General features: G+C 39.2%; 1 protein-coding gene across 1 annotated transcript in view; it reads left to right on the forward strand.

Moving 5' to 3' along the window:
* SLC12A6 (solute carrier family 12 member 6) overlaps positions 1-24,411 on the forward strand; it is a 90,097-nt gene that overhangs the window by 26,085 nt on the left and 39,601 nt on the right. The window contains exon 2 of the mRNA XM_052646129.1: positions 23,921-23,965. Within this exon, the coding sequence (XP_052502089.1) occupies positions 23,921-23,965 (45 nt within the window). The remainder of the gene's footprint in view (positions 1-23,920; positions 23,966-24,411) is intronic.

Raw genomic sequence — 24,411 nt, forward strand, 5'->3', positions numbered from 1 at the left:
TTTTTGAAGAAAGGAGAGAGGAAGAAACAAAAGGAAAGAGGGCAAGAAGGCAGAGAGGAAAAGAGGAAGGAAAGGAACTGTAAGATGGGTTGGTCCCGGAAGAGATAAGTATTAAGGATGTGCGTGCATGCTAAGTTGCTTCAGTTGTGTCTGATTCTGTGCAACCCTGTGGACTGTAGCCCTCCAGGCTCCTCTGTCCGTGAGATTCTCCAGGCAAGAATATTGGAGTGGGTTGCTGCCATTTCCTTCTCCAAGGAAGAAAATCTTTATTGGTATTGAAGAGCATCTTCAAACATTAGCTCTGAGTAACCCAAATTGCATGAGTTAAGTGGAGTTTAAATTTTAAGAACCCTCAAAATGTTAGATTGTAACCTAAACATTAGTTCTGCTTATGTTCTAAGGTAGGTGATACGACTGTCTTTTTACTGACTAGCATTAAAATAGACAACTAAAGAGCTTCCTTGTATTGATAAAATCTTTTCTGTAGTAAATATTTAAAAGCTTTTTTACTATTCACATGGGATTTTATATCAACCCAACTAACAGATTCAGACCTGCATGTTTTAAAACCTCAGTGTTAAAAGTTTATTTTTAAACTCAGCTTCATAAGGCATGTTTTTCTGCCTCCCTGCCTCCCACCAATATTCATTGTCAGAAAGACTAACATCTCCCTGAAATATCGTTCTTTTCACCATGTTTTTTTACATACTCTTAATACCTTAATACAAGAAAACAAATTTGAGACTGACTGCTTTTAGCTCTGTACATCTTAAAACTTTGTTTAAATCATTAACCCTTCTTGGTCATATTCATGTTATACTCAGACAGTGAAAGTTACCAACACTTTGATTCCCCATTTCACTACTGTTATCACCATTTTTTTTGTATATTGAGGGTTTTTTGGTTGAAGTATAGTTGATGTACAATATTATATGTTATAGGCATACAATTTAGTGATTCACAATTTATCACTGATTTTTTTTTTTTAGAATCTTGCTCCCCAGATTTTCCTTGTTTAATGTACCAGCTGTGTGCTCTGCTACTTTTGCCCCACAGGAAATAAACCAGAGTAGAACTGATTTAATTTTGTACAGCACCTAATATATGCCAGGCCCTTTGTGAATATTGGCTTATTTAATCCTCACAATCACCAGGGCAAGGAACAGTTATCACCATTTTAGAGATGAGGAAAGTGAAGTGCCAAGAAATTAAATAGTTCATTTAAGTGATTGATGTGAAATTCAAAGTAAGGTCTCTGTGACTTTAAAGCCGTTTTTCTTTTCATCACACCACAGTCTCTCTGCTTTAAACACGTGTTAAAACATGTTATGTTTTCTAAAGTTGTCTGGTCTACTTTTTCAGTAGTTACTAATTCTTCTTAGATTCTGTTTCTTTTTGTCTTTGTGGATTTCTCAAAATTAGTTGAAAGTTATTTGTAGCTTCTAACTTTTTTTGTGTTGGATTGCTTTTTTATTTGGCATAGAGTATTTCCAAATGTAGGATATTCTTTCAGATGATGCTAAAAATTGAGAGATATGGGCATGCTAGGAATTTGGCTCAATCTAATGGTCTTTTAATGGTCCTCTACTCCTTAACTTTTGAGGGGAAATGCACTCTATCAGTGACATGGGAATGGAGCCTTAAAGACTACAGGGGGGAATGGGCATATGGAGCAAGTGAAAGAACTACACTTTTATATAGCCTTAAGAATAAACATGCTGCTAAAGGTATGAAGGGTGCATTTATTTTAGTGTGCTAGAAATAATTGTAATATTCCGTTTCAAGGATCTTATTACTTAGAATAAAGCTAAAAACACAAGTCTGTTTGAAGAAAAATACTAACAAAGGTAGAGCATAGACATGACCAAGATTGATATAGTTCCTAAATAGCATAATTTATATTGATCATTTTGAATCCTCATACACTGAATTGTATCTCATTTCCTTTCCGTTGTGTTCTTTACTCTGCTTCATATAAGCTTTTCATGACTAGCGATTTCCGTAGTTGTATTAGAAATGGTGAACCTGTAAGAGTCCTTTTCAAAAGCTGTCTTCATCCTTCCACCGCCACATTGCCTTTGTCCATATATTTCTCTTCATTTGAGTTATTTTCTTCTTTCTGAACCCACCTGCCAAGGCAGAAGACGTAAGAAATGCAGGTTCAGTCTCTGGGTTGGGAAGATCCCCTGGAGAAGGAAATGGCAACCCTCTCCAGTATTCTTGCCCGGAGAATCCCATAGTTCTAAACAACAAGAGAGTGCATGCATGCTAAGTTGCTTCAGTCGTGTCTGACTCTTGTGACCCTGTGGCCTGCCAGGCTCCTCTGTCTATGGGATTTCCCAGGCAAGGATCCTGGAGAGGGTTGCCATTTCCTTCTCCAGAGGGTCTTCCTGACCCAGGGTTTGAATGCATCTCCTGCATTGGCAGGCAGCTTCTTTACCACTAAGCCACCAGGGAAGCCCTTTCTACTGCCTGTCTGCCATTAAAAAATTGCACAAACTCACATCACCTCAAGAATAGGCTCATGCTCATTTCCTCCTAGGTGACTTGCCTAATCCTCTACCCCAGCTTTGATTATTCTATCATTCAGTATCCATCACCTCTCAAATATGCTTGGCATGTGCTTTGATTTTTTAAAATTATATTTTATCTCTTCCACTGTATTGTATATTATATGAGGATGAGGGACAGTGTTTTATTGTTTTCAAAATGCTATTTTTTTCCTTGTGGAAAATTTCAAACTCAAAAAAGTTCAGTAACTTTCTGTTCATTTCCCTTACCTATTGTTCTTTTTTATTTTTAGACATTCTTTATATCTAGGAACATCAACCCTTAGTATGACAAATATTTTCCCAGTCAGTGCTTCTTTTGAAGTTTTATTGATGTATAATTGGAATAAAATAAACTGCATGTATTTAAGGTATGCAGTTTGAGCTTTAACATGACACTCCTATAACAGTTATTATGTTTAAGATAATGAACATTTCCATCACCTCCAAAAGCTTTCTTCCACCCTTCTATAACCCACTTAAACCTGATTCCGTGGTCCCCAGGCAATCACTCATCTGCTTTCTGTCCCTACAGTAGTTTGTATTTCCTGTAATTTTATATGAATGGAATCATATAGTATGTACTTTCTTTTGTCTGACTGCTTTTATAAAACATAATTTGAGACTCATCCATCTAGTCAATATCCTTTAAAATCCAACTAACATTATGATCTACCTTATTTCACAGAACTTAACATTTAGGGCAGTAGTTGAACATGATACAACCCACAGATGTTTAGACCTCACAGAGGCTTTTTAAAGCGTTGACTTCTTTGCCAAGATTTGAATGTTTTTAGGATTAATCTGTAACTAGGACTTACTTTTCATAGAGGGTTTTGGGAAGGTGAAATCTCCCTATCCCTCTGTTACTAATTTCAACTTGTGTCTGCCACTCTTGAGCCAAATGACCCCTGGATGTGATGAACACTTAGAAGCAAGTGAGGCCTCAGCTCTGTGGGAGCTCTTTCAGGGAGAGCTGACCCAGGACTTGGTCCTCAAGGGCTGATCAAGATCCTCAGAGTGAGGATATGAATGGCAGATCCAGAAAAAGAGCTTGGCTTGGTAGAGATCCATGGACTCCCCTAATGGGAAGAATGGGAAAGAGCTAGGGGACTGTTACCTCCCTGTCTCTGAGTCTGGGAGATGTAAGGAGACCTGAGAGTCGGCAGCCTTTCTCCTGGGCCTCAGCGGGGCTGGTGGCTGGCCTGCCCTGCCCGTCTGCTGGTGTAGAGGCTGCTTTGCCTTTCTCTTCTCTTGAGACCGCTCCCACTTATGATGCTCCAACAATGAAACCTAAGCCCCTCTGAAGCAACATAGAAAAAGAGCCCATCTGGGGAAGGCAGGAAACCAGAAAGAGGAAGAAGCCGAGAGTAAACAGTGCAGCAGACCAACTAAAGAGAAATGCCAGAGGACGGGAACTTGAATATGAAACAGTGAACAGCGGGCGCGCTTAAGAGAGCTCAGGTGAAGCACAGAAGAGACTTAGGGGGCAGAAGAGATGATTTCCCTGCTAAATACTTGTTACGCCCTGACTTGCAATCCGTGCACATACACTTTAAAAAAAAATTCCACTAGAATGTAAACATATAAAAGCCGGGTTTTTTTCTCTTGTGTACATTGACTGCTGTCAGTGTCCATGTCGAGAAGAGTCTTGTACATAGTAAACACTCAGTACCTAATTACTGAATAAAGGATTGAATGAGTATGATCATTTATTGCCCTGGAAGATTCAAAGCCCAGAGTTAGAAATACAGATTGAAAAAAACAATAATAAATTTGGAGGATAGATTGAGGATAGATAGGATAGGAAAGAGACTGGGAAGAGGACACCTAATGTGGCTAATACAAGTTACAGAAAAAGGAATAAATGGAAGAGAAGTAGTAATTAAAGATGTATTTTTAAAATTCCTGATCTAAAGATAAAGTTCATTGTGCAGATTGACATTCCAGGGAAGATCAGTGTTGTAAAAAACACACTTAGGCTTATCCAGGTAAAGTTTTGAACTCCAGGGATTCATTTTGGAGGCTTCCAGATTACAGTATGATATTCAGAATAGTCTGAGACTCACATCAGAATTCCAGTTCACAACAGTGGGAATTAGGAGACAGTGAAAGAGTATCCACAGATTACCAACAGAAAAAGACTGTAATCCCAAATCCCCATTTCCAGTGAAAATATCATCCCCTCTACAAGGAGGAGCTATGGCATAAATGTAACTTTAGAGACTGTATTACCCACATAACTAGAGAATATTTAAGAAGGTTTTTAACCAACTGAAAGAGCCAGAGCACAGATCGCAAAATGAAAGGGATAGAAAACGTGGAAAATGATAGACTGTCTGGGAATGTTATGCTAAATAAGGACTCTAATAAAAAGGGACATACTTCAGGGAACAATTCAATAATATTTGTGATGTAAAAGTACTAAATAAGTCTAAGCAAAACCTCAAAATTATGGGAGGAAAGAGCTAAGAGGTTTCCAGATGGAGATGAGGAAAGGAGAAAGTGCTAAATAAGCACATTTAAGCACTTTAATCATCAGGGAAGTGCACATCAGAACCACAGCAAGGGGCCACCTCACATCCGCTGGGATGGTTCTCACCAAAAAGATGGACCGTAACAAGCGTTGACAAGAATGTGGAAAAACTGAAACCCCGATATATTTTCGGTGGGAACATAAAATGGTGCAGACACTTTGTAAAACAGTTTGGCAGTTCTTCAAGAAGTTAAATATAGAGTTACCATATGATCCAGCAATTACACTTCTAGGTATATACTTAAAATGAGAATATATGTCCACACAAAAATTTGTAGAGGAATGTTCATTGGAGCACTATCCATGATAGCCCCAATTATAGAAATAACCCAGATATTGACTGATAATAGATAAATGTGGTATATTTGTATAATGAAGTATTATCTGGCAGTGAAAACAGATGAAATACAGATCGGTTCAGTTCAGTTACTCAGTTGTATCCGACTCTTTGAGACCCCATTGACTGCAGCATGCCAGGCTTTCCTATCCATCACCAACTCCTGGAGCCTACTCAAACTCATGTCTATCATGTTGGAGATGCCATCCAACCATCTCATCCTCTGTCATCCCCTTCTCCCCCTGCCTTCAATCTTTCCCACCATCAGGGTCTTTTCCAATGACTTGGTTCTTCACATCAGGTGGCCAAAGTATTGGAGTTTCAGCTTCATCATAAGTCCTTCCAATGAATATTCAGGACGGATTTCCTTTAGGATGAACTGGTTGGGTCATCTTGCAGTCCAAGGGACTCTCAAGAGTCTTCTACAACACTGCGGTTCAAAAGCATCAAATCTTTGGTGCTCAGCTTTCTTTATAGTCCAGCTCTCACATCCATATATGACCACTGGAAAAACCATAGCTTTGACTAGTACTTTGTTGGTAAAGTACTGTCTCTGCTTTTTAATATGCTATGTTTGTCAAAGCTTTTCTTCTATGAGTAAGCGTCTTTTAATTTCATGGCTGCAGTCACCATCTGCAGTGATTTTAGAGCCCCCAAAAATTAAGTCTTTCAAGGTTTCCATGGTTTCCCCATCTATTTGCCATGAAGTAGTGGGACCAGATGCCATGATCTTTGTTTTCTGAATGTTGAATTTTAACCCAACTTTTTCACTCTCCTCTTTTACTTTCATCAAGAGGCTCTTTAGTTCTTCTTTGCTTTCTGCCATAAGAGTGGTGTCATCTGCATATCTGAGGTTACTGATATTTCTCCCGGCAATCTTAATTCCAGCTTGTGTTTCTTCCAGCCCAGCATTTTGCATGATGTACTCTGCATATAAGTTATAGAAGCAGGGTGACAATATACAGCCTTGACGTATTCCTTTCCTGATTTGGAACCAGTCTGTTGTTCCATGTCCAGTTCTAACTCTTGCTTCTTGACCTGCATATAGATTTTTCAAGAGGCAGATCAGATGGTCTGGTATTCCAGTCTCGTTAAGAATTTTCCACAGTTTGTTGTGATCCACACAGTCAAAGGCTTTAGTGTAGTCAATAAAGCAAAAGTAGATGTTTTTCTGGAACTCTCTTGTTGTTTTGGTGATCCAGTGGATGTTGTGCCTGGGAAATCCGAGGGATGGGGGCCCTGTTGGGCTGCCGTCTATGGGGTCACACAGAGTCAGACACGACCGAAGCAACTTAGCAGCAGCAATGGATGTTGGCAGTTTGATCCTCTGGTTCCTTTGCCTTTTCTAAACCCAGCTTGAACATCTGGAAGTTCATGGTTCATATAGTTGAAGTCTGGCTTGGAGTCTAGTGTATGAGAGGACTGCGATTGTGCAGTAGTTTGACCATTCTTTGGCCTTGCCTTTTTCTGGGATTGGAATGAAACTGACCTTTTTCAGTCCTGTGGCCACCGCTGAGTTTTCCCGATTTGCTGGAATATTGGGTGTAGCACTTTCACAGCATCATCTTTCAGGATTTGAAATAATAGCTCAATTGGAATTCCATCATCTCTGCTAGCTTTGTTTGTAGTGATGCTTCCTAAGGCCCACTTGACTGCACATTCCAGGATGTCTGACTCAAGGTGAATGATCACACCATCGTGGTTATCTGGGTCATGAAGACTTTTTTTGTATAGTTCTTCTGTGTGTGACTTCCCTGGTGGCTCAGACGATAAAGCGTCTGCCTACAATGTGGAAAACCTGGGTTCGATTCCTGGGTTGGGAGGATCCCCTGGAGAAGGAAATGGCAGTCCACTCCAGTACTCTTGCCTGGAAAATCCTGTGGACGGAGGATCCTGGTAGGCTACCGTCCATGGGGTCGCAAAGAGTGGGACACGACTGAGCGACTTAACTTTCAACTTTCTATGTGTTCTTGCCACCTCTTCTTAACATCTTCTGCTTCTGTTAGGTCCACCATTTCTGTCCTTTATTGTGCTCATCTTTGCATGAAATGTTCCCTTGGTATTTCTAATTTTCTTAAGATCTCTAGTCTTTCCCTTTCTGTTGTTTTCCTCTATTTCTTTGCACTGATTGCTGAGGAAGGCTTTCTTATCTCTCCTTGCTATTCTTTGAAACTCTGCATTCAGATACATATATCTTTCCTTTTCTCTTTTGTCTTTAGCTTCTCTTCTTTTCTCAGCTATCTGCTACAATATAGATGAACCCTGAAAACATTATAAAAAATAAAAGAAGCCCATCACTAGAGACCACATATGATTTCACTTATATGAAATGTCCAGAATAGGCAAATTTATGAGGACAGAAAGTAGATTAGTAGTTGCTTTGGACTGGGCAAGGTGGCAGTGCAATGGATTATGGAGGGCCATTACACATTTACTGATAGTCAAAAGATCTGTGTATGTGCATGTGTGTATTCGCAGACATATACATTAGAAACAGATTTCTTAAAGTGCAGTTTGTATGGGAGTTTCTATTTTAACTTCTCTGTATGTTTGAAAATCTAGAAAATGTTAAATTCAGCTTGTATTAAGCAATTATCTTTTTACTAGTGACATAAAATCAATACAGGCACTTAAAATATCAGAAATGTTTACCATGTTCTCTTAGTCTCCATAATGCAAAGCTTCAGCTCCTTAATTCCTTAGCTCTGTGGCTCCTTACAATTCGCATGTTCAAGTCAATTTTCATCCCTTTTTGTTAAGGAGGTAGTCTGTATTGTTGGACCTTATTTTCCCAAAACCTTTAAATCTTTAAAAATGAAGAAAACATGAAATATGTTTTTCTACAGTACATGAAAAATAATTTGGATCATCCATAAAGCCAAAGAAGGACATAAGGAATCAATGATCCATTTTATTTTATCCTATTCTATTTTCTTTTCCTAATCTTTTCCACCTCAACTGTACTGTTAACACTTTTCAAAAGTTCTATGTGATCCTAGTTGAACTCCTTTCTTGAAGTTCCTCACAAAACTTAAAATGCTCATTAAGCACCCCCAGCACTCTATTCTCTTATATTCAGCATATGACTGCTTGGCAGTTGTTGTTTAGTCGCTAAGTTGTGTCTGATTCTGCAACCCCATGGACTGCAGCATGTAGCTTTCCCTCCAAGGAGCAAGTGTCTTTTAATTTCATGGCTGCAGTCACTGTCCACAGTGATTTTGGAGCCCAAGAAAAAAATCTATCACTATTTCCATCTTTCCCCCGTCTATTTGCCATGAAGTGATGGGGCTGAATGCCATGATCTTAGTTTTTTGAATATTCAGTTTTAAGCCAGCCTTTTCACTCTTCTCTTTCACTCTCATCAAGAGGCTCCTTAGTTCCTCTTTGCTTTTTGCCCTTAGAGTGGTATCATCTGCATCTCTGAGGTTGTTACTATTTCTCTTGGCAGTCTTTATTCCAGCTTGTGATTCATCCAGCCTGGCATTTCACATGATGTACTCTGCATAGAAGTTGAATAAGCAAGTGTATATAAGTTAAATAAAGGATGTATTTCCAAAACACCTCTTCCCCAGTTCCTACCACCATCTGTTTTGATACTTACCCTTTACCTTCTTCCTTCTTATCAGTGCTCATCTGTACACGATTCTGCGGAGATTCTCTTGCTGACTCTCTCTTTTTAAAAAAAAAAAAAAAAAAAAAAGATTTTGGCCATGCCACTCAGCTTGTGGGATCTCAGTTCCCATACTGGAGATTGAACCCAGGCCCACCGCTGTGGTAGCATGGAGCCCTAACCACTGGACCACCAGGGAATTCCCTTGCCTCCTCTCTTGTCCTTTCTACTTTATTTAAACCTTCCCACCAAGTATTAAACTGTCTAGTCTCTCTCCTCCGCCTCTCCTTCTTCTTCCTCCTCTTTCCTACCAGTTGTTGCTTACTTAGTCTCCTAAATATTTCTCAAGTCAGTCCCCATCTCCCGGCTCTCACTGTGACTGCACTGGTTCAGAAGAAGTCCATTGTTATTTCATGTCCCGCCTCCGAAAGCTAGCTATTACAGTCACTACCAGGAGACGTTTTCTCTAATATATTAATACATTTCATTCTTTATTTCCTTATTTACGTTAACCCCGTAATATCTCCCCACTGTCCGCAGAGTAAAGCCTATACTGTTTGGCAGGTCATACATATACCTTCATTATCTAGAATATCCTAACAGCCTTCTTATCTATTGCTCAAACATACTAAACACCGTAGCAAATGTTCTTGAATGCCTTTATTGTTTCCACACGTTTTTCATATTCCTGAAATGCTCTTTCCTCCAGTACCAAGCAAGCAGTTGCTCTTCTTTTAAAGACTGAGCTCGGACATCACTGCTTCCTTCGTGGCCTCTCTGTCACGCGGTGTGACGTGGGCACCCCCTGTGCTGTGTGTGCTGCGCTCAGTTGCTCCGGTGTGTCCCGCTCTGCAGTGCCGTGGACCATAGCCTGCCAGGCTCCTCTCTCCGTGCAGTTTTTTAGGCAAGAATATTGGAGTAGATTGCCCTTTTCTTCCTCCAGGGGATCTTCCAGACCCAGGGATCGAACTTGCATCTCTTGTGTCTCCTGCATTGCAGGAGGATTCTTTACCTGCTAAGCCATCCACATCCCTAATAAACACCTAATACAGTACTTTACGCACCCGTTGTCATTAGTAATGCTTGTGTTACCCATGGTGCTTTAAGTCCCTTAAGGGCAGCTACTGCGTTTGTGCTTCTCTGTGTAACCCCCAGTGCCTGGCATATAGTCAGACACTTACAGGCGCTTAAGAAGTATTTGTGGAATTAATAGATTAATTAGGTAAAATATAATACAAGGCAGCATACATCCAACAGTTAAGAGGAAGATTAAATCTTTTAGAAAATTAAACCTCAGAGTAGGGCTAAAGAAAGAAGAAGCATGTTATTTGGACTTTTGAAAGATGTAGAAATCAGGTAAGTGGAGACAAAAGACAGGGAAACTTTCAATGACACGTGATACAGACAAAGATTCATGTGTCTAGAATCAAGGTTCAAGGCATTCCAGACAGTGTGGAGCAGAGGGTTCATGACTGAAAACAACAAACAATAAAGTCAGAGAAGAGTAGACTAGTGCTAGATTATAAAGGAACTTGAAAGCCAGGATTAGGTGTTTTTGGAGATCACCCTATAAGCCAGGGGCTTCCCTGTGGCTCAGAGGTTAAAGCGGCTGCCTGCAATTTGCAATTCGGGAGATCCAGGTTCAATCCCTGGGTCAGGAAGATCCCCTGGAGAAGGAAATGGCAACCCACTCCAGTATTCTTGGCTGGAGAATCCCATGGACGGAGGAGCCTGGTAGGCTGCAGTCCACGGGGTCGTAAAGAGTCGGACACGACTGAGCGACTTCACTTACTCACTCTATAAGCCAAGGGATTCAAACATGTACACTGGAATCTATTTATGGCTGCTTAAGCCATTAACCTCTGCTACCACCATCATTACCACTACCATGCCCAACCAGGAAATTCACAGTAGGAGTAGAGACAGAGCCTGCAAAAGGCAGCCCTTTCCTTTCCTTGGAGAGACTTGAATCAGCACCCCACATGATCTCAAAATATAAACAAGAAGTGAGAACAGTCCGTCTTCTCTTCACAAAATGATTGGGCACTCCTGGCATTTTCACTTAGAGGTCTTTGAAAGTCTTTTTTTAAGCAATAAAGAAGCTGATAAAGGCAAAATTAATAAGAAGGAAAATGAAGGATTGTTTAAGATGGGGAAATTGATGGCAGGGAGATTAATTAAACTATTTTAATGGTCCAGGCTATGAATAATGAGACTCTAATAGATGGCAGTGTGATGGAAAGAAGAGATTGGTATGGAAGCCACAAATGACTGGATTTGATGAATGAGAAAGAGGAAGAACCAAAAGTTGGAAACACATCTTCTGACTGGTTCTGCTTCGTATCTTACCCAGTTTTTAAATCAATTTTTAAAATCTCCTTTCCTGTCAAATGAGTATATATTTTATATTAGGTACAATGCATATATGTATGGCAGTGACAGATTTTATTTTCTTGGGCTCCAAAATCCCTCTGGACAGTGACTGCAGCCATGAAATTAAAGGATCCTTGCTCTTTGGAAGGAAAGCTATGACAAACCTAGAGAGCATATTAAAAAGCAGAGACGTCACTTTGCTGAGAAAGGTCCCATCTAGTCAAAGCTGTGATTTTTCCAGTAGTCATGTACAGTTGTGATAGTTGAACCATAAAGAAGGCTGAGTGCCAAAGAATTGATGCTTTCGAACTGTAGTGCTAGAGAAGATGCTTGACAATCCCTTGGACAGCAAGGAGATCAAACCAGTCAATCCTAAAGGAAATCAACCCTGAATATTCATTGGAAGGACTGATGCTGAAGCTAAAGCATCAATGCTTTGGCCACCTGATGTAAAGAGCAGACTCATTGGAAAAGGCCTTCATGCTGGGAAAGATAGAAGGTAAAAGGAGAAGGGGACAGCAGAGGATGAGATGGTTGAATAGCATCACCAACTCAGCGGACATGAATTTGAGCAAACTTCAGGAGATAGTGGAAGACAGAGGAGCCTGGTACGGTCCATGTGGTCACAGAGAGTTGTATATGACTTAACGACTGAACAACAACAATTACAGACTAAAATAACATTATATACCATTATAGGTTAGATATAGTGTATACCTGATATTGTATACAGGGATGTTATTAGGTGTATATTTCCCATGTTATCTCCAGAACTTCTCCATTAGCTGTGTCCTCGTTGTCAATCTCTTTGACTAGAATCTCTCCCCTTGTCCATTTTCTCTCACCCATTCTGCTTTTTAATAAAATACCCATCCTTCAGAATTTAGCTCAGTTATCCCATTGACCATCCCTGATCACCATTTTATTTTGTTTTCCTTCCCTTTTGATTCTCACAGTATTTGTACCTATACTATAAGAATTATTTTTATTGTTTTCATAATCGTTCACATGTTTTCTCTCCAGATTATTGAGAAGAAAGGGTTACTACTGGCGTCTTAGTGCCAAGCACAGCACCTAACACAGAGTAGGCATTCAGAGTATTGGTTAAACTAATAACAACCATCTAGAGACCATGCTAGAGATGCTTGTTAGCACATGGATAAACTACAGTGGCCTGGTTATAATTATATCTTCTTGGTCTCTGATAAATGTGGTATTCATTTCATTTGCATATTGCACCCTTGTTTTCTTACCTAAAATACTGCTTTTATTTTTAGATTCCACACAGAGAATTTCAACTGTTTTTCATGTCCTTTAGATGTCTTATGACCTTTCCTAAGGGATCAACCCTTCCAAGCAAATGATCCCAGACATGTCCCGTATTGATTCCTCTTCTGTGATTTTGAGTTCTTCATGATTTTTAAGGTTTTTAAAAGGTTTACTTAAAATTCCTACTGCACTCAATCCATGTTGCTCTTCTCCTTTGGAGCCTTGCAGCACTAAAGGCAGTACCACAGATGATCAGCTATACCACCTTAGGCAATTCATTTCAGTTTTCTGAGTTGCTTTCGGGACACAGAAATAAGTCTTTCTTGCAGGGTTTCTGTGTAGGCTTGCTATGATGATAGTAGGAAAAATTTCCCTAAATTGAATCGCTTGGAGACTACCTTTATAACCTTTCCATTTTTATATATCATTTTTGCATTATTTAATATTTTTTCTTACATTGAGCCACTGGTTTTCTGGTTTCCTTTATATGGGAAACTTTGTTCCTAAATGAAATCTCAGCATGCTTGCCACTGTATAAATAAAATATAAACTAAAAATAGATGTAATATAAATTGTTTTAATTTTGCTAGATACCGTTGCCAAGCAGAGGCTCTGAGCCTGTTAAAAATGAGACCATAGAGTTCTGAAGAGATGTTACAGACATTCTAGCACAGACGTAAAAAAATTCTATTTGAAAAGTGCTTCAACTCCTGGGTAACAGGGTTAATGGTAAGGGTATAGAGAGAAGGTGGAGTGACATCCTGATAACCTGAAACCACAGATATAAACCTGCTGAGATGTTTAGAACAAATGAATTCAATAAACCTTTAGTATAAAATTATGATAAATATTTATGAGTGCTCATTATCTTTTTTTAATATTTGTTTATTTGGCTCTGTCGGGTCTTAGCTGCAGCGTGTGGGATCTTTGTTGGGGTACTTAGTTGCTCCACGGCGTGTGGGATCTTAGTTCCCCAGTCAGGCATTGAACCTGCATCTCCTGCATCACAAGGGCTGTTCTTAACCAGTGGACCACCAGGGAAGTCCCTGAATGGTTGTATTCTTACAGAAGTAATCAAAATATAAAAATAACAAAAGTGAAATAGTACAGTTCCTAAACGTTTTCAGGTAGTAAAAATTAAACCATATTTACTGTCTTCCATAGGCCATCTTTATCTCTTCCTAACATCTCTACCCGTTCGTCCCTGACTCTGTGTTGGATTCCGTAACCACATGGGGCTTCACTGTATCGTCTCATGCCCAGAATGGCAGAGGGATTCTTTGTTGAGTTTTTTATGTTGAATTTGACTCTTCAACAAAATTATGAGCTTCTTAATGTCAGAAACATCCTCATTCTTTTATTCCTCACAGTATCTAACAGTTTTAGGTGTCTTTAAAACTTCACCATCAGTCCTCCTCCCTCAGTCTTCCACAACTCAGTAAATGGCATCTCTGTTCACATAATTGTTGGAAAAAGCTTTGACTCCTTTCTTTCCCCCTGTCCCATGTGCAGTCATCAGCATGCTAATCTTGTGAATCCTTCCACTGACACACACCCTGCATCTGATTACTTCTCAGCACTTCCACTACCACTGAGCTGATCCACACTACCCTTAGCTTTTCTGGGACCATTGTAAAAGCCTTCCAACAATTTTCTGCTTCCTCAACTTGCCTCCTGCAATCTGTTCTCCAGCTAGAGTGGTCATATTAAAATACATACCAAAACCTTCCAATGGATTTCTTGCTCACTCAAAGTAAGTCCCTACCGTGTCCCAGCAAGGCTCCCCATGATCTGTGCCCCTGCCCCTGACACACATCCGTCTCTTATCCCACATCTTAGCACTTTTATCCTGCTGTTCTGTTGTGTAACTTAGCTTCCTTGCTGTTTGTTGAACAACCCAACAGGTACCTGCTTCAGGGTCTTTGCACTAACTGTTCTCTTTGCCTGCAGTGTTCTTCTTGCAGATAAGTTGCTGGTCAAATGTCATATTATCTGACAGACATTTTTTAGATTCAGTGTCTAAATTATAAATTAGCACACAAACCATCCACACACTAATCCTCTCTATTCTTACTCTGCTTTTCTTTTTTGTTTTCTTAATTACTTTTGACACTTAGCTTGTTTGTTTGTCTCTTCTCCGCTAACATGTAAGCTCTTTGATGGCAGGGATTTTATTGTTACATTTCTAGTAGTTAGCAGTGTTTCACATGTAGTGAGTCATTCAGTTGTGTCTGACTCTTTGCAACCCCATGGACTATACAGTCCATGGAATTCTCCAGGCCAGAATAGCCTTTTCCTTTTCCAGGGGATCTTCCCAACCCAGGGATTGAACTCTGGTCTCGCGCATTGCAGGCAGACTTTTTACCAGCTGAGCCACAAGGGAAGCCCAAGAATACTGGAGTGGGTAGCCTAGCGCTTCGCCAGCGGATCTTCCCGACCCAGGCATTGAACCGAGGTCTCCTGCATTGCATGTGGATTCTTTACCAACTGAGCTACGAGGGAGGCTCACATGTAGAAGGTGCCCCCAAAATATTTATTGAATAGAAAAATGAAAAGGGCTACAAAACTTAAAGTCACAGGAACATTACATTTGAAGACTAATTCAAGCCCTCATTCCAGAAGATATCATCAGGCTCTCAACTTTTACCGTCTTCACTACAGTCCTAATCATACCTTTCTGAGATTTCTACAGTAGACTCCTAGTTGGTTCTCCCATTTCTACTCTTGCTCCTGCTACAATCCTCTCTTCAACCTGCAGCCTCCATCTTCTAAAAAGTTAATCAAACCTGTCATGCAGCTATTTAAAACCTTTCCAGCTATTTCATATCATTTTCTTAACATACTCTTTACCATAGTCTGCAGTACTACAAGATGTATCTGCTACCTAATTTTCTGACCTTTCTTTCTTTAGAAACCACTTTCCTCCTCTCTGTATTTTAGCCTCATTGTTTCGCAAACATGCCAAGCTTACACCCCAAGGCCTTTGTGTGGCTCCTCTTACGCCCTGCCCCAAGGCTGCTTTGTTTCCTGGCTGATCCCTCTTGACTCTGCATCCCTTCCCTTTGCAGACTGGCAAATGTTTGAACCTGCTCTTTGGAACTCAGGGAAGGTCATGGAGGCTGAACTGAAACACTCCCGTGCCCAGGAGCCCCTACAGGGTCCTACTCGGTTTCAACAGTATCCCAGTAGATACTATCTTTTTTTGGTAGATACTTCTAAATATCTTTTAAAGATTATATTTCTATTACATTAAAAAAAATCAAAAAGGATCTCTTAATTTTCCTTTATGGGGTACACACCAATTGTAAATAACTAATGATTTAGTAACTTTTTGTAGGCAGTGCTTTACATTTCCATCTTATTACTTAATTACTTTGCCTAAAATTGCCTGATTGTTTCACCCATCTATTTATTTATACCCAATTAATCACATGTGAATTTTTTTAGGTTTGTCTAGTTTCATTGAAGTCAGTTCAAGATCTATGTAAGGAGGATAGCTTTTTCAGATTTTACTTTATATCAACTTGTTTTCCCTCCTAAGTTTGCCACCACAATTAGAACTTATTCAAAATAGAGGCAGAATCTAATAAACGTGAATGTTAGAGTAATTGTTTTTTATTTCCTCTCTAATCATCTTTACCTAATTTGGCTTATGATGATGGCTTATGATGATGTTGCTGCTTTGTTTTTTTTTAAATTGGAATTGAAAAAATTAGAAATGTGTTAAGACTGGTGATTTCAGGTATTTGGTATCTTTAAATAACTTCTGCTGCTCTTGGTCATGCCTACTTCTTTTTCTACATGTTTAGGCAATAGTTTTTATTATTGATTGTGTTATTTTAATGAAATTACTGATTCTATCTTTAATGACTAAAATGTACAGTGATATTTAGATGCACAATGTAGGTTAGCTTTCATTTGCTTCAAATTCTCTGCCAAGAATGGTAGATGAAATGATTATCAAAGGAAATTCAGAAAAAGACTGTTGCTATGGGCAAACTAAGGGAGATAATAAGGCTTTTCAGAAAAACTGTTTATAGTGAAGCAGTTTTGCAAGTGAATACCGCCCACGGTCATTTTTTTTTCTCTCTATTCTCTGAGGCATATGGCACGAAATAAAATCTCTGTTCTTTACCATGTGCCCAGGATAAACCAAGTATATTGAGCAAGTATCCATTTTAAAAAAGTACTATATCATCATAGTTCCAAGGAAATAGTTTCAGTTCACTTTTCTGATGCCATTTACCCACTGTGAAAAGGTACATGTTTCTGTTTTGTATTGAACTGCCTTTTTATCTGTAGAGTTTCACAGGCTTTTGTATATAATCTGGTTGTATTATGACTTAGAAATAGCTTAATTTAGGAAGGCTATCAAAGGGTTAAGATAGTTACATTATTGGCAGATTGTTCTCATTACAGGAAGTAATTTGGTTAAAACAGATACCATTTGGAGTAATATTTAGGTCAACTCCCAGTATTAGGCAAACCTGGGTTGGGTGTGCCCTCATTAGTGACACAGGCAGAAAAAATGTTAAATGGGAGAGTTCAGATACAGAACAATACAAAGGTGCCCAGACATATCTCAGAGCGTTGTTGAACACAATTTGGATTACATGCCCAGAAACACCCTTCAACTTAAAAACCCATTTACCAATTGTGATTTTTTTTTTTTTTACAGAAATAGCTAGTTTCATTCTAATGGGTTCTTGTTTACTCCTAGATTTGCCCTTATTTCAGCTTTTACATATATTAATGAAGCATTTATTTGCAGGTCTTTGGGAGTTGGTCTTCATATTACCAAATAAGTATCAAGTAAAGATTGCCCTATGTTCCTTTAATTGTAATACATGAAAAATCTTGTAAAGAACTACACAGTAGACTTATTTTTACTCATCTTAAATACAGTCGTCCATTAGAATCCAGGTGGGATTGGTTCCAGGACCCTCCCCACTACCCTTGGAACACCAGAATGCTCAGATGCTCAGATCCTTTATATAAAATCGTGTAGTGTAGTTGGCCCTCCAAATCTGTAGGTTCCACCCCGCTCCCACCCCCATCCCTCAGAAATAGAGAACTGACTGTGTAGGAAAATGTTTAAGGGAGAAGTTTTGGCTTAACTAGAAAATGCATGTAATCATGTGTGCACATCTCAGAAGGCAAGAAAATATACAGTAAAGAAACTGGTGATTCTTTTAAAGAAAAAATCCTTTATATACCTATTCCGTCTGAGTTATCTGAGATTTTTTTTTTTTTCCATAGATACATGCCCTGGCAATTCCAGATAACTTGTTTTAGGCTACTGTATTTTAGAACAAGAAAATTAGAATTACAGAGTATTAAGAATAGGTTCTCAAAATGTCATGACTATATCTCCACCCTTTTTTTTTTTTGTCATAGTGTGGTGTGTTTGGTCATTCATTAACCCAAGCATTCATCTTGTCAGTTATATATGTTAAAATCCAAGGTTCTCAGCTTTGTTCTGTCCCAGCACAGCTGATGGATAAAGGCATTCCTATTAGTGACAGTATCTGGGAATCAGAATCTTCAGAAGGATTGTTGGTATAGTTTTAGGAAGAAAATAGATGATGCTAATAACTTTTCTGCAGCTTTTCCTTTAGAATCACTGGAGTATATCTAGATGATGACCAAGGCTTTTCTGGTTCTGAAATCATATGATTCTTTCTCTACTCTTCCTTTCATGTTACTTATATACCTGTTTTTCTGTAATGATAGTGAAAGGCGGTTGCCATGAGCTGTGTACTACAATGGGATTTGTGACTTCCAGAGGAGAGGCTTTTGATCTGGGGCCAGAGACCAGGCTTGACCACTTGGAGCTTTTTGTGTAACAGAATTTTATTCAAGTATAAAAGAGATAGGGAAAGCTTCTGACATAGACATCAGGAGAACGCAGGAAGAATGCACCTTGCTAATTTTTAGCAAGGCATTTTATTTCTGTTATAAAGTTGCTAATCAGATAAGAGAGACACCTCACGGCTGAGGGAGTTTCACCAGGCCCCTCTCCCACAATGGGCTTCCCTAGTGGCCCAGTTGGTAAAGAATCTGCCTGCAATGCAGGAGGCCTGGGTTTGATTCCTGGGTTGGGAAAATCCCCTGGAGAAGGAAATGGCAACCCACTCCAGTGTTCTTGCCTGGAGAATTCCCTGGACAGAGGAGCCTGGTGGGCTATAGTCCATGGGGTCGCAAAGGGTTGGACATGACTGTGCAACTAACTTTTACTTTCTTTCCCACAGTATGCATTTTTGAGGTAGAATGGACAAGGTGTGTCATCCCCAGCCATAAAACAATTGACTTGAATACTTGTTTGTTGAGCTATTATCAGCCCAAGGTTAGAGAGAAGCAAAAAGTTAGTCTTAGGCGGACATTCAGAAAACTAAGATGATGGTACCTGGTCCCATCCCTTCATGGCAAATAGATGGGGAAACAGTGGAAACAATGAGAGACTTTATTTTGGGGGGCTCCGAAATCAGTGCAGATGATGACTGCAGCCATGAAATTAAAAGACACTTGCTCCTTGGAAGAAAAGTTATGACCAACCTATAGACAGCATATTAAAAAGTAAAGATATAACTTTGCCAGCAAAGGTCCGTCTAGTCATAGCTATGGTTTTTCCAATAGTCATGTATGGATGTGAGAGTTGGACTATAAAGGAAGCTGAGCGCCAAAGAATTGATGCATTTGAACTGTGATGTTGGAGAAGACTCTTGAGAGTCCGTTGGACTGCAAGGAGATCAAACCAGTCCATCCTAAAGGAGATCAGTCCTGGGTGTTCATTGGAAGGACTGATGTTGAAGCTGAAACTCCCAATACTTTGGCCACCTGATGCGAAGAGCTGACTCATAGGAAAAGACCCTGATGCTGGGAAAGATTGAAGGCAGGAGGAAAAAGGGATGACAGATGAGATAGTTGGATGGCATCACTGACTCAATGGACATGAGTTTGAACAAGCTCTGGGAGTTGGTGATGGACAGGGAGGCCTGGCGTGCTGCAGTCCATGGGGTCGCAAAGAGTTGGACATGACTGAGCAACTGAACTGAACTGAGGCAGAACCATTTTGAAGAAAGGCAGAGCCCAAAGCAAATACATAGTTTCATTAACATAGCTTAAGAAGAACATTTCCATAAGAAAAATGCATTGGTTAGCTCAAGGTCTGAGAAAAGTTCATGCAGAACCAGATGTCTACAACACAGAATTAAAATAAACTTTTAAATTTGTGTAGAGAAGGAAAAAGTAAGTCTGCCACTTGCAGTTTATTTCCTCCTGCCACTTCGGGACCTCTGGCCTTCCTACCTGTTACCCTCTTATCTGGTGTGTGTGTGTGTGTGTGTGTGTGTGTGTGTGTGTGTGTGTACACACACCTCTGGCCTTCCTACCTGTTGCCCTCTTATCTGGGGTGTGTGTGTGTGTGTGTGTGTGTGTACACACCTCTGGCCTTCCTACCTGTTGCCCTCTTATCTGGTGGGTGTGTGTGTGTGTGTGTGTGTGTGTGTGTGTACACACCTCTGGCCTTCCTACCTGTTGCCCTCTTATCTGGGGGGTGTGTGTGTGTGTGTGTGTGTGTGTGTGTGTACACACCTCTGGCCTTCCTACCTGTTGCCCTCTTATCTGGTGTGTGTGTGTGTGTGTGTGTGTGTGTGTACACACCTCTGGCCCTCCTACCTGTTGCCCTCTCATCCGGTGTGTGTATGTGTGAGAGAGAGAGAGCTATTGTGATATGTTAATATGCTATAGAACTGTTAGTCCTGCTTTTGTCTTATGTACAAAAACAACCTATATTCTTTATTTAGATAGGAAATAAAACTGGTTTAAATTAAAAACAAATAAAAACTGAGAAATAATTTTCTAGCATGTTGGGGAAAATATCTTTTAAAAATTTGAAATTTCTTTTAAAATTGTGGAAGAAAATCTTCTCAAACTATATTATTAAATGCTCACATAGCATTTAAAACTTTAGTTCTAGGAATCAGATTTCTATCTTATCTCTTCGTTGATTATATTATGTAGAATATACTCTAATATATACTGTATACATCAGAAATCAGAATTTGTATAGTTTCTGATTGGTTCTGTCTGTCCAGGCTGCTTAGTGTTAGATTGAATTATGTATACATTTATATTTAGAAACACCATGAAAAATATTTGAATTTTGTTTAAAATAGTAATTCTCAATATTTTTTGTATCTTGGACCTCTTTGGCAGTCTTAAACCTGTTTAAATCTAACAGGCACTCTAATAACTACCATAATTTCAAAGTAGTGTGGAACCGAAAAGATATTATGAGGTATATACAACTGCAATGTGATATGAAAATATCAGTTATTGTTGACAAAATCACAGGTAATTTTTTTTAAATGTAGTTTGTTGCCTACATCATATTTGGGAAAAATACTCAACTTCAATTAGAGGTTAGTGAAAATGAAGATGTAATTTTTTCCCATTGTTCATAGACCCCTGGTCTAAAACTATTTTTTTAATATTATTTTTTGTTTTTTAATTTTTACAGGGTATTGTTGGTTTCTGCCATACAGCAACACAAATCAGCCATAATTATACATTCCCCAAACACATTCAAGAAATCCAGATGTAATTCTCTATATCTCAAGAGATGTACTCTTTGAGGAAACTAGAGCTCAGAGTCTTTTCCTTATTGAGCTTTTAACGCTTTGCAAGCCTTTGAAATAAACAAGTTGTTAATTGGCAATTGTCAGTATCTCTTGGATTAAGAACTTTTATTGTCACTAATTTTATCACAGAATACTGAAGAAATAGATATTTATAAAAGCCAGTTTAATCATTTTATCTTAAAGTCTAGTCAGAACATATCTGCTGGTAGTAATGAACGCTTTGCTTCTGTCTTGACTTGCAGCTGCTGTGGCCACGTATTCTTTGATCGTTAAAGAGACAGTGTAATTCATGTCATAGGTCCTGAATCATTCTTCTTCTTTATGGGACTAATATTGATTGACTAAATTTGTGTGATTATTTTTTAGTTTACTTTTTATTATAGAAAAATATATACAACATCAAATTTGCCATTGTACCATTTTAACCATTTTTAGTGCAGTGACGTTAAATACATTCACAATGTTGTGCAACCGTTACCAATGTTTCCGAAATTTCTCACCACCCCAAACAGAAACCATGTCTTCTCAGAATTCTCTGACTGTCCAGGGTTTAGAACTCCATGCTTTCAACTGCTGTGGGTGGGCCTGGGTTTGATCCCTGGTCGGGGAACTAATAAGATCCCATAAGCTGCACTGCATGGCCAAAAAAACATTTTTTAAAAAGAAACTCTGGGACTTCCCTGGGGGTCGGTCCAGTGGTTAAGACTCACGCTTCCACTGCAGGGGACACAGGTTTGATCCCTGGTCGCCCAGTCGGAAGTTCCACATGCTGTGCTGTGTTGTCAGAAAGAAAAGAAACTGTACTCTGATTTAAATGAGGAGGTAAACTGAGGCAAGCTAGAAAAGATGAGTTTATTCAGTGACAGCAGAGGAGTTGCAATCTGGGACAAGCAAACTGTAGTAAGCTATACATGAGTCTGGTCAAAGTTTAGGAAAGGTTGTATTTATGGGCAAGGAATGTAAAGAGGGGAGAGTTCAGTTTGAGTCAGTTAAAATCAAAAACAAACAGAGGCCAGCCTTGAAAACTTCCTGAGCAGACAGAATTAGTCTAGTCACACAAACAACACTCTGTTCAGCCCACTTTGTGAGAGTAACCCAGTTTGGATCATCTCTTGTTCATGCCTCTGGCAAAACTTACCAGGGTTGAAATGAGGCCTCTGATCAACCCCCCATCATCTGAGAAAATTTTGTTTCTGTAAGTCAGGCATTTTGGGGAAATCAGCCTCTTAGTCTTTAAGTTTTGTCTTCCTGAGGGCACATGGATGAGTCTTGCCATTTTATATGTTCCAGTTCTATTTTAGATTGAAATTCTTTAATGACTTATTAAATAATAACATCCTACTCCCAGCTCCACCTCCAGTCCCCAGCCCTTGCTAACCTATAACCTATTTTCTGTCTTTGTAAATTTGCCAATTTGCCCTTTCTAGATATTTCATATAAATGGAATCATGCAATATTTGTTCTTCTGCTTCTGGCTTTTCCCCCTTAGTGTAATGTTTTCAGGGTATATGCACATGTGTCAGAACTTGATTCCTTTTTATGGCTGAATAATATCCCAGTGTATATAAATACAAATCTTCTTTGACATACAGTAGGGTTACATCCCAATAAACCCTTCCTAAATTAAAAATACTGTAACTCGGAGTGCATTTACTATACCTACCTACCAAACATTATAATTTAGCCTAACCTATCCCTGGTGGCTCAGATGGTAAAGCATCTGTCTACAATGTGGGAGACCCAGGTTCGATCCCTGGGTTTGGAAGATCTCCTGGCGAGGGAAATGGCACTCCACTCCAGTACCATTGCCTGGAAAATCCCATGGACAGAGGAGCCTGGTAGGCTACAGTCCATGGGGTCGCAAAGAGTCGGACACGACTGAGCGACTTCATTCATTCATTCGTCTTAAGCTCAGAACACTTCTGCCCACAGATTGGGCAAAATCATCTAACACAAAGCCTCTTTTGTAACAGTGTGCTGAATATCTCATGTAATATACTGAATACTGTACTAAAAGTAGAGAACAGATTGTCTGGGTACAGAATTGTTATGGTGGTTTATCCTATTGATTACATGTCTGACTGGGAGTTGCTGCATGCTCCCCTGCCCAGCATCACAAGAGAATATTGTACTGCATATCACTAGCCTAGGAAAAGATCAAAATTTGAAATATGGTTTCTACTGAATGCATATTGCTTTTGCACCATCATGAAATCAAAAAATCTTTGTCAAGCCATTGTAAGTCAAGGACCCTCTGTACCACATTTTGTTTACCCATTCATGTTTGGAGGTAACTTGCATTATTTCCACCCTTGGCTGTTGTGGATGGCGCTGCTATAAACATTGTTCTACAAGTACCTGAGTCCCTGTTTGCAGTTCGTTTGTGTATGTACCATGAGTCACATGGCAAATCTGTTTAACTTTTTGAGGAAGCTGTGGGATTATTTTTTATAATAGTCATATTTTTATTATCCTTTCATTAATGTTTCTTGAGCATTTTTTTTTTTTTGCTTATTTCCTTGGTTGACTTTTGTTGCTGATTTTTAAGAAATTATTTGTTTTGTTCATTCATTTTTCTTTTCTTTTCAATTGTTTGTTTTTCAGACCCGAGTCAGAACTCCATCACAGGGGAACACAGCCAGCTGTTAGGTACAGTATTTCTGTGGGGACTCACTCTCTCTAAAGTCATCCTTTTCCTGCGTATACTAAGAGATATTATTCCCTTCTCTAATTCTATTTTCTGTACCCCTTTTCCAATTTTCACTCCTCAGCTTCTTTTCCTGCTGTTTCTATTCCCAACTTGGTAAGTTTTAGGAATCTATTCTGTAGTTGATTGTTAAGACTCAATATAGTTACATTAAAAAGTAATTTTACATGGTCTGTGGTTTTAAAAAAGGTCTGTAAGAGTTAGAGCTTCTTTTTTCCAAGATAATTTTGAAAAGAAGATACAATATTCTGTAATATCTTGTGATCACCTTCATTTTAATTCTCAAAAGTACTTCATGAACAGCACAGCCTTCATTCAGCAAGCCAAAGAAATTGATGTTCAAATTCCTTATCTGTGAAATAAGTTATGGAAATGAATTGATTTCTTT

The sequence above is a fragment of the Budorcas taxicolor genome, chromosome 10 (assembly GCF_023091745.1).
Source record: "Budorcas taxicolor isolate Tak-1 chromosome 10, Takin1.1, whole genome shotgun sequence".
Lineage (NCBI taxonomy): Eukaryota > Metazoa > Chordata > Mammalia > Artiodactyla > Bovidae > Budorcas > Budorcas taxicolor.